The sequence below is a fragment of the Cricetulus griseus genome, chromosome 8 (assembly GCF_003668045.3).
Source record: "Cricetulus griseus strain 17A/GY chromosome 8, alternate assembly CriGri-PICRH-1.0, whole genome shotgun sequence".
Taxonomy (NCBI): domain Eukaryota; kingdom Metazoa; phylum Chordata; class Mammalia; order Rodentia; family Cricetidae; genus Cricetulus; species Cricetulus griseus.
The window spans coordinates 50058589-50071347 of record NC_048601.1 but is presented as its reverse complement, the minus strand read 5'-3'; the positions used below and the strand labels follow the sequence as shown (position 1 = coordinate 50071347).

The following is a 12759-nucleotide window of genomic DNA, read 5'->3' as shown; positions in this document are numbered from 1 at the left end:
CCAGAGAAAGTACAAGCTCTTTTACTGGCTCTCCCATATCCTGGCCTTCAGCAAACACTCACTGAGCACCTGTCATGCACACTGATTTGGAAGAGGACAAAAGCAACATGGACTGATTTCCTTTCTGAATTTCTTCAGATTCAGTGATGACTTACTTATCCACTAAGTCCTTCATATGTTCATTATAAAATTATTAATATTATGTTGAACCTTGTAACAATGCCAAGATTGTTTAGCATCATATACATAATACATAACTGCATAGCAGTGCAAAAAGTGATACATGGCTTCTCCATGGGCACTTACTCTACATAGTAGACACCATAGACAGGGTCTTCAATCTTTTCCCAGCCAGCAGGCAGCTCTGAAAAACAAAAGAACATTAGAACAAGAAGAGCCTATTCTTGAAGAGCCAGGAGCTCAACGACTGAGTTATTCAAAGGGGAGTGAGCATTCAAACACCTGGAACCCAATTAAAACTGCATATTCTAACACAAGGAAGCAAGCATTATTTTTACTTTGTTCAGTGTACTTTCCTACCTGAAAAACAATCCTTCATCTACTGGTATTTTACTTAAAAAAAAAAAAATCGTAATGAAATGCATTCCCAGCTGCCCTCATTATCAGCCGTGTATTAAATTAGATTTTAACAGAAACACTTTAAACTTGCCTTGAATGTCTACTTCTTACCTTAAGTATTTCTAGTTTTCTTATTGTTTCCAGACTACCTTGTCACATAAGCAAAACCACATTAAAAATACTTTCTTTTTATTTTAAACTCAATGGTCTTATTTTGCTTTCCTCGAAAGAAAATTAAACCTACATCTTATTTTCTCCTTGTTCTTAATCAAGGGTGCCTGAGATGCACACTCTGTCACTGCATTCTTACATGTGGGTTAATTTGTCTTTCCAGGCCTTTACTTATGAAGATGACACAGATGTCACTGTTGTGTGGGAGTATCATTCGTTTGTATTTCTCCCTAGTGGGGGTGTCAGGCCAGGTCTCACTAGGTAGGCCAGGCTGGTCTCTAGCCTTTCCTACTTGAGCACCGGGATTGTAGGCATGTACCAACACAGCTGACTATGTTATCTTTTAAATGTGAGGAAGAAATGGCACTAGGTAAAGATCGAACTCTGCCTTCTACAGTTTCACACTGAAGGTGGAAATTCATTTATTAACCAGTTTCCTGAGTTCTGCTAGATGAATCTATTATGGAAAAGCTTGCTGCACTAGGCTGTTTTGCTTGGAGAAAGAAGAACCTAGGTAGCATCTGTGACATCAAACAATCCTTTCAGGCAGAGAAGCAATTAATCAACTTGAATTTTAAAGCTCCGCCCATCTGTGTAGCTATATTCTATTCCTAGAAATCACTAGTCAGAGGGTTTGAATTGAATGCTACAAATACTAGAAGTACTACTTACTTTGAAATTGTTTGGGTTTTTCATTCAAAGAATTGTGTAGTTACTATTTTCCTAATTTATCATTGAGATAATACAATTACACCATTTTCCCATTCCTTTCTTCCCTCTAAACACTCCCATATACTTCGTCTTGCTCTTTCAAATTCAAAGCCTCTTTTCTCCTTAATAGTTGTTATATGCACACCACACACACACACACACACACACACACACACACACACACACACACACACAAAGAGACAGAGACAGAGACAGAGACAGAGAGAGAGAAGTATATACATGTACATTCCTAAATATAACCTGCTTGGTCTGCATGATGTTATTTGCATTCCTGTTTATAGGGCTGACCATTTGGTATTGAGTAACCAATTGATGTATTCTTCCCTGAGGAATATTATTTTTTCCACTGGAAGCATTCCTTAACTGCCTATAGTTCTTTGTGTAGGATTGAGGTCTCATGGGTCTTCCTTCCCATCCACTTGGGCATGTCTACTGTTGTCCTTGTTCACCTCATGTTTAGGTAATCTTGTTGTTGAGACATTCCTAGAAGACAGTCTCACAGGCAACTCCCCGACCCTCTGGGTTTTACAGTTTTTCCACCCCTTTCCATAGTGTTCCCTGAGCCTTAGGTACAGGATCTGTTTTGTAGATGTATCCATTGGGACTAGGACAAACGATGAGCATTTTGACTGGCTGTGATTTTCTGAAAGAGGTTTCCATCCACTGCAAAGAGAAGTTTCCTTGATGAGGGATGAGGATTTGGATATCTGAAGATTGGGAGCTACGAGCCTCTAGAGAGAGGGGGCATGTGACATTTGACTTTCTGGATCTAGGTTACCTCATTCAATATGACCTACTTGTTAGTCGTTTTGTTAAACTTTGCTATTATGATAGGGGTAAGATGAAATCTCAAAGCTTTATCAATTTGCATTTCCCTAATTGCCAAGACCAATGAACATTTTTTTTTTTTTTTTGAGATACTTCTTGGCCATTTTCCCCCTTCTTTGGGGAACTCTGTTCAGGTTCTAGGCCTATTTATTTTTTATTTTTTTGAATGGGGTCATTTTTTGTTTTGTTTTGTTTTGTTTCTTTATATATTCTGGGCATTGATCCTCTTAGATATTTATCTGGCAAAAAGTCTCTCCGACCCTGTGGGCTTTCTATTCACCCAGTTGACTGTTTCTTTAGCTGTGTGAAGCATTTTATGAAGTCACATGTGTTAGTTGGTGGCCTTGTTCTTAGGCAAATGAAGTCTTATTCAACAAGTCCTTTCTTACACCTATATTATGTAGGGCACTGCCTCAGTTTTCTTCTAGCAGTCTCAGTGTTTTGTGTTTAGATGTTAAGCCATTTGGAGTTAGTTTCTCTGCAATGTCTAATTTCCTTCTTCTGCATGTGGATGCACCGTTTTCCCAGCATCATTTGTTGAAATGCTTTCTTTTCTCCAGTGTATACTTTGGGAATCTTTGCCAACTATGAAATGGTTGAAGTTATGTGTACTCACATCTAGGTCTTCAATTTTGTTTCACTTGTCTGTTTCTGTGCCAATACTAAATTGCTTTTATTGCCATGATTCTGTAATATCTCTTAAGATATGGTATGGTAATCCATCTAGCATTGTTATTTCTGTTCAAGATTGTTTTGGCTATCTGATGTCTGTTGTGGTTCTATATGGATTTAAAATTTTTTTATTTCTATTTCTGTGAAGAATGAGATGAGGATTTTCATTGGGATTGTATTGAACCTGTAAACAGCTTTTGGTAAAATGGTTGTCTTCACAGTATTAATTCCACCAATGAATGACCTTGGACTGTCTATCCATTTTCTAGTGTTTGTCTCTTTCTTTAGAGTTTTAAAGTTTTTTTCATTGTAGAGGTCCTTTACTTCTGTGGTAAGGTTTACTTTTTAAAATTAATTAATTATTTATTTTGGTTTTTTGAGACAGGGTTTCTCTGTAGTTTTGGAGGCTGTCCTGGAACTCACTCTGCAGACCAGGCTGGTCTCAAACTCACAGAAATCCACCTGCCTCTGCCAACTGAGTGCTGGGATTAAAGGTATGTGCCACCACCACCCAGCATAGTTTATTCTTCTTTTATTTTCTTTGAGGCTGTTGTGATTGGGAGTGTGTCCATGACCTCTTTCTCTGTATGTTTGTTGCTGGCATACAGAAAAGCTATTTAGTTATGCAAGTTGACTCTATATCCTGTCACAATGCTGAATTTGTTTCTCATTCCTAGAAGTTTTCTGGTGGAATTTTGGATATCTCTAACTTACAGTGTCATAACATCTGCAAACGGGTAGTTAGACCTATTTCTTTACCTATTTATATCCCTTTAATTTCCTTCTCTTGTCTTAGGGCTTCAGCTAGTACTTCAAACACACACACACACACACACACACACACACACACACACACAGAGTGAGGGTAGTGGATATCCCTATTTTGTTCCTGAATCCAGTGGAATTGATCCAAGATTTCCTCTGCTTAGAATGATGATGGCTGTGGTTTTCACATATATAGTATTTATTATGGTGAGGCACATTTCCTCTAGTCTTACATTCTCTAAGTCTTTTTATCATGAATGAATGTAGAATTTTTCTTTCTTTCTTTCTTTTTTCTTTTTCTTTTCTTTTTTTTTTGGTTTTTTTTTGTTGTTTTTTTTTTTTTTTTTTTTTTTGTTTTGTTTTTCGAGACAGGGTTTCTCTCTGTAGCTTTGGAGCCTATCCTGGCACTAGCTCTGGAGACCAGGCTGGCCTCAAACTCACAGAGATCTGCCTGCCTCTGCCTCCCGAGTACTGGGATTAAAGGCATGCGCCACCAACGCCCAGCAGAATATAGAACTTTTCAAAGGCTTTCCTTTCTTCCCTAATCTGCTGAGATGACTATGTGACTTCTGTCTTTAAGTCACATTCTATGTAGTTCACCATATTGACTTGTGTATGTTTAACTCACTTTGCATTTCAGGCATAAAGAAACTTATCATGTATAATCTTTTTTATGTATGCCTGTATTCTGTTTGCAAGTATTATATTGCAAATTCTTGAATTTATGTTCAGAGATATCTTCCTGCATTTTTCTTTTTTGTATGTGTGTCTTTACTTAATTTTGATATTTGAGCAATACTGGCTCTGGAAGTGTTCCTTTTTTTCTTGCTCTTTCTTTCTTCCTTGTACTAGTTTAAGGAGGAGTAGCTGTAGATCGCCTTTGAATGAGTGAATGAGTGATAGAAATCTCCTGTGAATCCACTTGGCCCTGGGCTTTTTTTTTTTTTTTTCCTTAAAGGCTTTTTATTAGTATCTGAAGCTCCATTTATGTATGACTTGTATTTTTTTTTCTCTTGGAGCTTTTAATACACTTTTGTTTGTTATGTCCACTAAGTGTTTTAATTATGATATATTGTGGGGATTTTCACGCATTGACATTTTTGTCAGCAAAAGGTTCTTACATGTTACCAACAGTCACAGAGTGTAGTAGAGTCATGTATGTGCACACAAACACATGCAAACTAATTACTCAAAGTTCATGTTCTGTTCAAATTTGGCTGCACATCAGAGCACACTGATGTTATGGCATTTGCCACACAAGTTATGCCTGCAATCAAAGACATCCCCTGCTTCTTTTTAAAAAGGCATTTAGCAGATTTTAAGATGTTTCTGAATTTAGGAGACATTAGCACTAAAATGCATGATATAACATAGCCTTTGTGTGTAATATCAAATCTTAAAGACTGAGGTCAATCAAATGCCTGGGAATCAGTTTCCCCTTATAAAGTGGGAAATTACCATTTAAATGAAAAACGAAGCAGGGAAACATTTTCAAGGAGTTGGGTAATTGAAGGTTAAAAAATGCAAACTGCTGCACAGTCATGGGGTAGAAGAATGGATGAGAGTGAAGGATAGCACTATGACTAATTAAACTTGACCTACCAAAATCTAACGTACTTGACCTGATTATCATCAAATTCAATAGTAGGATAGGCACTTGATTTTCTTAATTTGGGAAAAATGAACAGATCCATTGTTAGATTTGCCTGTAGATATGTTAGATACTGGAAACACAGAGGGAAGTGTACAAGCCATTACCTGTGCTTTGGTGGAGGTACAAAGAGGACACCAGAAACCACCCCTGACTTGATCCCCTGTATCACCAACAGCTTAACAGCCGGTCAGCTGGTATTTGGAGTAAGGGGGTTGGGGTAATAGCTCAATTGGCAAGCATTCTATGTACCTTCATGCACCCCACAAGCAAATACACAAATTAAATATTTCAGAAACAGATGAAAAAATTCTATAAATTTTTGATTTTTTAAGCTAAAACTCAGTTTGAAATGAAAAGACAGATTTCTCACTTCCAATGTGGTAATTAACTTAATAACAGGAATTAGTCTCCTAATGCTTAAAATAGAAATAGGTCATCAATTTTTTTTTAAAAAAGGAAGCTGTTTGTCTTAGAATTTGCCACTTGGTTTTGGAAAATGAAAAAGGTCAGAAAATATTTAACAGAGAGACTGATTACATTATGTCTTAGGCAAACATTCCTGAAGGCACACTGCCTGTGCCTATGAATGGATGACAGACAGGCAAGCAAGACTCTTCAGCCTGTTTTGAGGATTAGATGGGGAGAGCTGAGATCTTCCTTCAAGCATGGCTCAGATCTGGGATTGTAACTTATGGTCCACATTGGCTCTGTTGCCCTGTGCACTCTGCTTGGTTAACAAACATCTCTGAACACACCTTTCCCCTGGCTCACCTAAATGAAGACGCTTGTACAAAGCAAGCAATCCATAGCCAGTGCCTGGCAGTAAAGCACAAAGGAACTAGGATGGTTGTCTACACTTGTGTGCTTGAGTTTCCTCCATCAGAAAATTTCATGTGGAGCAAAGATTGATTAATCAAATGTCCTGTACATGGGAAAGCTGTCAGAGGGATGTTCTTCTTTAAGTCTCGTCTCTATTTTCTCTACTTGATTTCACTACCTGAATACCTCCTACTAGATCAAAGAAAGGTTCTGTGGGTGTTTGTTTTTCATTTTTTAATTCTAAAGACACTTTTATAAAGAATGTGACATAATCTGCAAACCCAGTGTATAATGGAGCTACTAACCCAGCTCACACAATAGAGTTGAGAAACGACAACTATAATCAAGTGACCTGTGTCCCATACCGACTGACTGCCTATGCCCACCAGAGGCAAATTAGACACTCCTTGTCACATATGGACTCACACTGTTCACTGAAAACCTGACAGGTGCTTTTGTTCTAAAAATCGATTACACTTATTAAGAAAATGGGCAGAGAGCTTGTCAACAGAATCTGAAGTAAATGAGGAGACGATAGCAAACGTGGCAAACACGAGTGTGCATACTATTCTTACACAACAGAACTGTGCAAACAAAAACCTGGTGGCATGCCTCCACTACTCATGAGAAAAAAACATATTTGATATATGGGTGACTGATTTAGAGTGCAATGTATTCAACTCATCAATGATGAATGGAAAGATACTGTAAGAAAGTATTGGTCAACCCAATAAAAGGGCTAGGTTATATATAACCAAAACAAGTTCTCAGTTAAGTCTCCTCAGAAGCATCGAGAGAGTTCTCCTTTTAACCTGATTTGCAAATTTGTGTATGCATGCATGTGTGAAAGTGCACACACACAAGAGCACATGTACATGATCATACCTGTGAAGCATATGGGGCCCAGTGTGGGCGTTATGCCATTGTGAGCATGGGAGGTCAGAGGAATTTGTGTTAGCCTCCACCTTCATGTGGATTCCAGAGATTAAACTCTGATTCTGAGATTTTTGCAGTAAGTGTCTTTACCTTCTGCCATTTCGCCAGCCACCACATTGTGTGAGACAGGATCTCTCTTCTGTCTGGAACTTGCCAGTTAGGCTAGGCTGGCTGGCCAGCAAGTGCCACCTACCTCTATCCTCAGCACGGGGATTTTAAGTGTTACCCTAAGCTTTTTAAAAAACAAAGTTTAAAGTGTGTGCTATAAGGCACACACTTTACCTACTGAGGTATCACCCCAGCCACTAATTTAAATAGCTTTTTAAAGTGGAAAGCAAGAAGGTGAACAAGGTTGACATGTCACAGAGCCAGTAAGCAAGTAAGGATACCAAGTACATGTCAGGGAGTAAGTTAAGTGGGAAGCTAGGGAGTCTGCTTCATCCCAGAGACAGCTCAGCCACTGTTCCAAACTATCTCCAAGTGTCAGCTGGGACCACATCTCAGAACACATTATTTAGAGTCTTCAATGCTATGGGCAAGTTCCAACAATACCATAGCTACAAAGGGCAAATTACAAACTTCTTTCCAGCAGCCCCAACATTTAAGCTTCCTTAGAAGCAATGAAGCATGGGATACTGCACACAGCTTTGTATGTTCTCTCCACAGGCCACCTAGAACCACAGATTGGTCACTCCCATATTTTATCCAGGTGGTAGCAAAGGCTGAAATTAGTTCAATAAGTGCTTAATACTTCTGTCTTTTTTAATGATTTTATCTAGTATTCTGGATTGATATTTTTTTACATAGAACTGGTTTTAGATTATGTGATCACACAGGGCAAACCTCAAGCCATTCTCACCACAATAACAACAGGACAATTTACTAAGCAACTTTAAAAAAGACCTCAGGTAGTTATTGTCCATTACTGATGTATTCAGTAGTTGTAAGAGGATATCCTCCAAATGTTGATTTAAATGAGGCTAAATTCTATACTACAGCTGTAGTCAAACATAGTATATGTATGTAGAAAACCCCAAAACAAAAGGAGCAGTAATCACTCGAAAATACATTCACATTGCTAGGAATTAAGACAATTATAAAATGCAAGCAGATTTAGTAACCTTGGGAGAGTGTACTCACACTGATATCAAATGATCTACTTAAAACAGGCAAGTGGGGGCTACTTTTCATTTAGCCAACACTTTCTCCTGCAATTTACCTGAAGGTACTTGTGCTTTTCCATCTACTCCAGTGATGCTTCAGATGGACTGCAACTAACTTCAGAACTATTCACATCTCAATAGTATCACTTCCCAGGAAATATAATGCAATACAGTCCAGAAGCAAAGCAAAGAATCAGAGATACACACATGCAAATTACTCCCAAACTGTAACAGCCAGGGCAGTCAAGAGCTGAGTCTCTACAGAAAATGGCACAAATAAACACCACACCTGCTACCCAAGACACTGACTGCAGTGACAAGGTCAGCAGCACACAGTCCGTGACTTCAGAACAATACGATACAATACTCATCAACTATGGGGCTCCTCACTGGAATTACTGTATTTCAAATAGCTCACATAGCAATCAGTAAATTTGTCTCTTGAGTTTTTGTTTTTCTTGGCTTGTTTACATTATTCATACAAATAACCTTGCACTCTACACAAATAAGGCAAGGAAGCCAAGACAGATTACATGAAAGTTGGAGGCTCGTGGCAAGTATCCCTTCATTTCTTCCCCCAATGCTGAATCTAAAGACCACTCGCCATCAATTGACTCTCATTCTCCTCTTACTCTGCTCACATTGTTTCTTCGTAAACAGTGTGCATTACACACAACTCTGCTGGACACCTGTCATCAAATGCACTCACTGCCAGACAGGCTGAAAATTGTGACTGGAGAGCATGTGCACATTCAAGGTACAGAGGAATTCAGCAGTCCACCAGGTAGGGGAATCACGCAACTGCAGCAGGCAGGGGGGCATTACCTAGTTCACTGTCCAGCTCCTCGGTGTGTACCCCTTCTTCTCCAAAGGAAGAGCAGGAATGAGACAGAAAAGAGAAAGACAAATTCAGATACCAGCACCAAGAGAGAAACTCCCTCAGAAAACAGCAGCAAACACATCGGTATAGTGTCCTTACCTGCACTGTGGTTTGTTTCACTGGCTTGGCTACTAAACTCCTGACCTCAGTGTAAATCACAAAATGGTAAGAGCTGATATTGGCAAAATAATTATACAGCTCATTTCCTTGCATGTCAAAATGTTCTCTGATTGGCTGTAAAAGATGATAAATACCTTTGCGGTTTCCATGTTCTTAAGTGGGAAGTCGCTTATTACAGACCTTATTTGTAGCAAACAAAGCCGTGAGACCTTTCAATATTGGTCCTTTTAATCCTCCAATAACCCTCTCATCACAGAAGCAATTACACTCGCAATCACAGCATTACTTAACTTAAAAGTAATACCGCTTGACAAGCAGAAGGAGAGGTCAACTTGAGAAAGGAGATTGTATAATGTACCCACTTTCAATAGGGGCTGGAAAGATCAACTATGTCATGGTGATACATATCAAGGGCGTGGTGTTGGAAGGCTACACTGAAGGAGGACTAGGGCAGAGCTCACTCATTTTTTGTTTGTTTTTATTTGTAGATAACCTTTCTAAGCCCATAGTTAGAAATAGTCAAGGGAAAGTGTGCTCAATTATTTCAGCCAGAAAAACAAGTCAAAATCCTTTCATTCTTGACCTCTTCTGGCTGTCAATAAAACAAGTGAGTTATTACTGAGATGAGAACATGGCACACCACACAAAATTCATTTTGTTGATAAAATCTCCCCAGCTACAGAGAGCAGGTGGCTTTTGCCAACACTGGAAGGAAGCTATGTAAACAAAGAGACAAGGGGGCCAATTCTCTTTCCACAGTGTTACAAGGTAGTGCTCAGGGCACTTTCTAGAGCATTTTAGGTACTAAATATTTCTCAGCTAGTCCTGGCAGACAGTTTGACCTTAGGATCGAAATCTCTGCCTCCTGGTGGAGTCTACAGACAGGTTGTCATGCCCACCTGGCATGAACAGTAAGTTTTGACTGGCAGTCTTTTATTTTTTAAGAGGTTATCAGATTTAAATAAATCATTTGCAAAAAGTACCCATTTAGGAATTACCTAATAATGTTTGGGGTAGGGTTTGTCATTTTTTTCCCCAGTGACTATATGCCAGCCACTGTACTAGGGGCCTGTTAAATCAGGACAAGTACAAAGCTAAACAAAATCTAACTGAAATTAAGACCATGTCTAATTCTCCAAGGTCATGGAAATGGTATCTGACCTATAATATGAAAGGTGCATGAATATCAACCAAAATTAACTTAAGAATTTAAGCTCTGTGGGAGCCAGATGCTTTTTTGTTAGAGTCACTGTCTCATCTGCAGGGTGTACAATGTATGTCTCTCATGGAAGACATTTAGCAACTGTGAGAAACATCAATATATTCTAAGGAGAAAACTGTGCATCTAATTGTCAGGCAGCAACTCAGTGAGGTCTAGTGCGAGTGCAAAGCAAAGGGCAGGTTAGAGAAGAGCAAGGGCAGCTGGACTAGCAGACTAGACTGGGCAGTCACTGAGCAACCAGAGAGCCACAAGTGGGGCAGCGAAGACATCTTCCACTGACATTGAAAAAAGCTGCTGAGAGAAGCAGAAGGAAAGTGTTGAGGTAGGAGACACATGTGACCTGGCAAGAGATGGTATAGGTAGGGAAGAAAACGGAATGGTTCCAGAAATGTTTAGGAAGCATGTGAATTGACCTGACTCATGTATTAGAAATGGAGGTGAAAGTGACAGGTCAGTGGGATTCCCTGAGTGTGTAGCCATTTAATCTTAACTAACACAAGGAACAACTAGCACAGATTGGTGAAGGGTCAAGAGTTTGATTCTAATTAACCTTGAGTCTGAAATCTCTTTGAGACAGCCCATTGGGACAAAAACTAGGCAACTAAAAATACTGACTTGGCATTAAAAGGCCAGGTCAAGATCTCTAATGGTACTAGACAAATATCAGTGTCCAACGGCAATTAATACACTGTGGGTCCTCACTCATTTGAGAAAGGCAACAGAAAGTGCAGAATCTTAACAATATTTAAGTTTAACACTGTTGTGTTGCATTCTGTGTGTACATGAACCTGAGAGGAAAAAGCAATGCAGGCCCAGTATGTGTGAACAGTAGTGCTTTCTTGGCTGTGTCACAACAGCAAACAGTAGCGCAAGGCAGCTCTGTGTTTACTGGCATCAGAAGACATAAAGTGACATGTGTCATCCTATGATTACATGTTTATGCTGTCTGCACATACATATCATTCTAGATGAATAAAATATATGATTGTCATGTTAAAGAGATGATTACTGAATGAATTGCATTTGGTATGCATGTATACTTGAGTTAAAGGAAATGCTGGTAGAGTTGAAAATTTGGTAACAAAAATATTAACTCATCTTAATGCATTTATTCCATAGCAATTTTTCTCACTAAAAGGTCTTGCAAGCTTCCATCAATGATAATATTATAGTACTATGTATTTTCACATATTACCAATGTACTTGTAATGGATACTGACCCTGAAGACCCTATGTGATAAAAATGGCAAAATTGCCTTCAAACTCTTCTCTTGTTACAGAGATTAAACTTGTTCTATGACGTTGCACTAAAGTACATTCTAAAGAATACGTGTGAAGTTCTCATCTTTGAAACTTGGTTACCTACATTTTATACTAAACAGAATCCTCAAATACTCATATAGCCATTAGCCCAGTGTATGAAAAACAGCTCCAATCATACCTAGATCATTCCTTCTTCTGCTGTGGGAACAAGGAACCTCTTAAATTAGAAAAATACATATTTCCAACACAAACATACAAGTCTGTATTTATTTCATGTAATCTGCAGTCACATGCAACAGGAAACTCTCAGAGTACAAGTCTTTTTAACTGTTTGCTATTTTGCAACACTGGCTTGCATTTTCCAAACATCACATTTATGTATACGCAACAATTCTGCACTTCAGGACAAAATTAATAGAGCTTTGTTATCTCACAGAAAAAAATGTATTCCACAATTAATTAAACTACAAATTCAAATGCCAGAATTGTATAATGAGCAGCAAGGCAAGCCATTTGTCTTTTAATACATCCTCAAGAGAAAGTAATCTTGGTAGAACTCGGGTAAGTTTCTAGTGCTAAAGTGGACAAACTTGCTTTGCCTTCATCCCCCTCCCCTCAATTCTTGAAATAATCTTTTTCAACAGAAACTTGTATAATCAGAAGGAACATTTGGGAGATGAAGAGGTAGCTCTAACACCTGCTTCTTTGAGGAATAGCCTTTCAAAAGTTAAGACTGTATTTTAAGCCACAAAGATATTCCCAACATGTCAAGATCTTCCCATTGTCCCCCAAACTGGAGAAACAAGAATTATGAAGCAAGAGCCAAGAAAATCTCCTGATTTCTTCCCTGAAGGCTTTTATAACATAGCACATTAGTATGTATGGAATATCAAACTATCTTTGGTTTCTATATTCCTGGAGTTTCTCTAGAGTCTTTTCTAAGTTCAAGTACAAT

The 12759-nt window shown here is 38.6% G+C and overlaps 1 protein-coding gene across 18 annotated transcripts in view; it reads right to left on the bottom strand.

Moving 5' to 3' along the window:
* The window catches only part of Magi1 (membrane associated guanylate kinase, WW and PDZ domain containing 1), a 604931-nt gene that overhangs the window by 83394 nt on the left and 508778 nt on the right, over positions 1–12759 (bottom strand). For 7 of the 18 annotated variants that reach the window (XM_027428909.2, XM_027428919.2, XM_027428920.2 and 4 more), the window contains exons 7-8: positions 9145–9180; positions 307–364 (exon numbers count right to left, since the gene is read on the bottom strand). In XM_027428909.2, the coding sequence (XP_027284710.1) occupies positions 307–364; positions 9145–9180 (94 nt within the window). Of the gene's footprint in view, positions 1–306; positions 365–9144; positions 9184–12759 lie in introns of all 18 variants that reach the window. The other 11 variants (XM_027428904.2, XM_027428907.2, XM_027428917.2 and 8 more) reach the window with 2 other exon arrangements.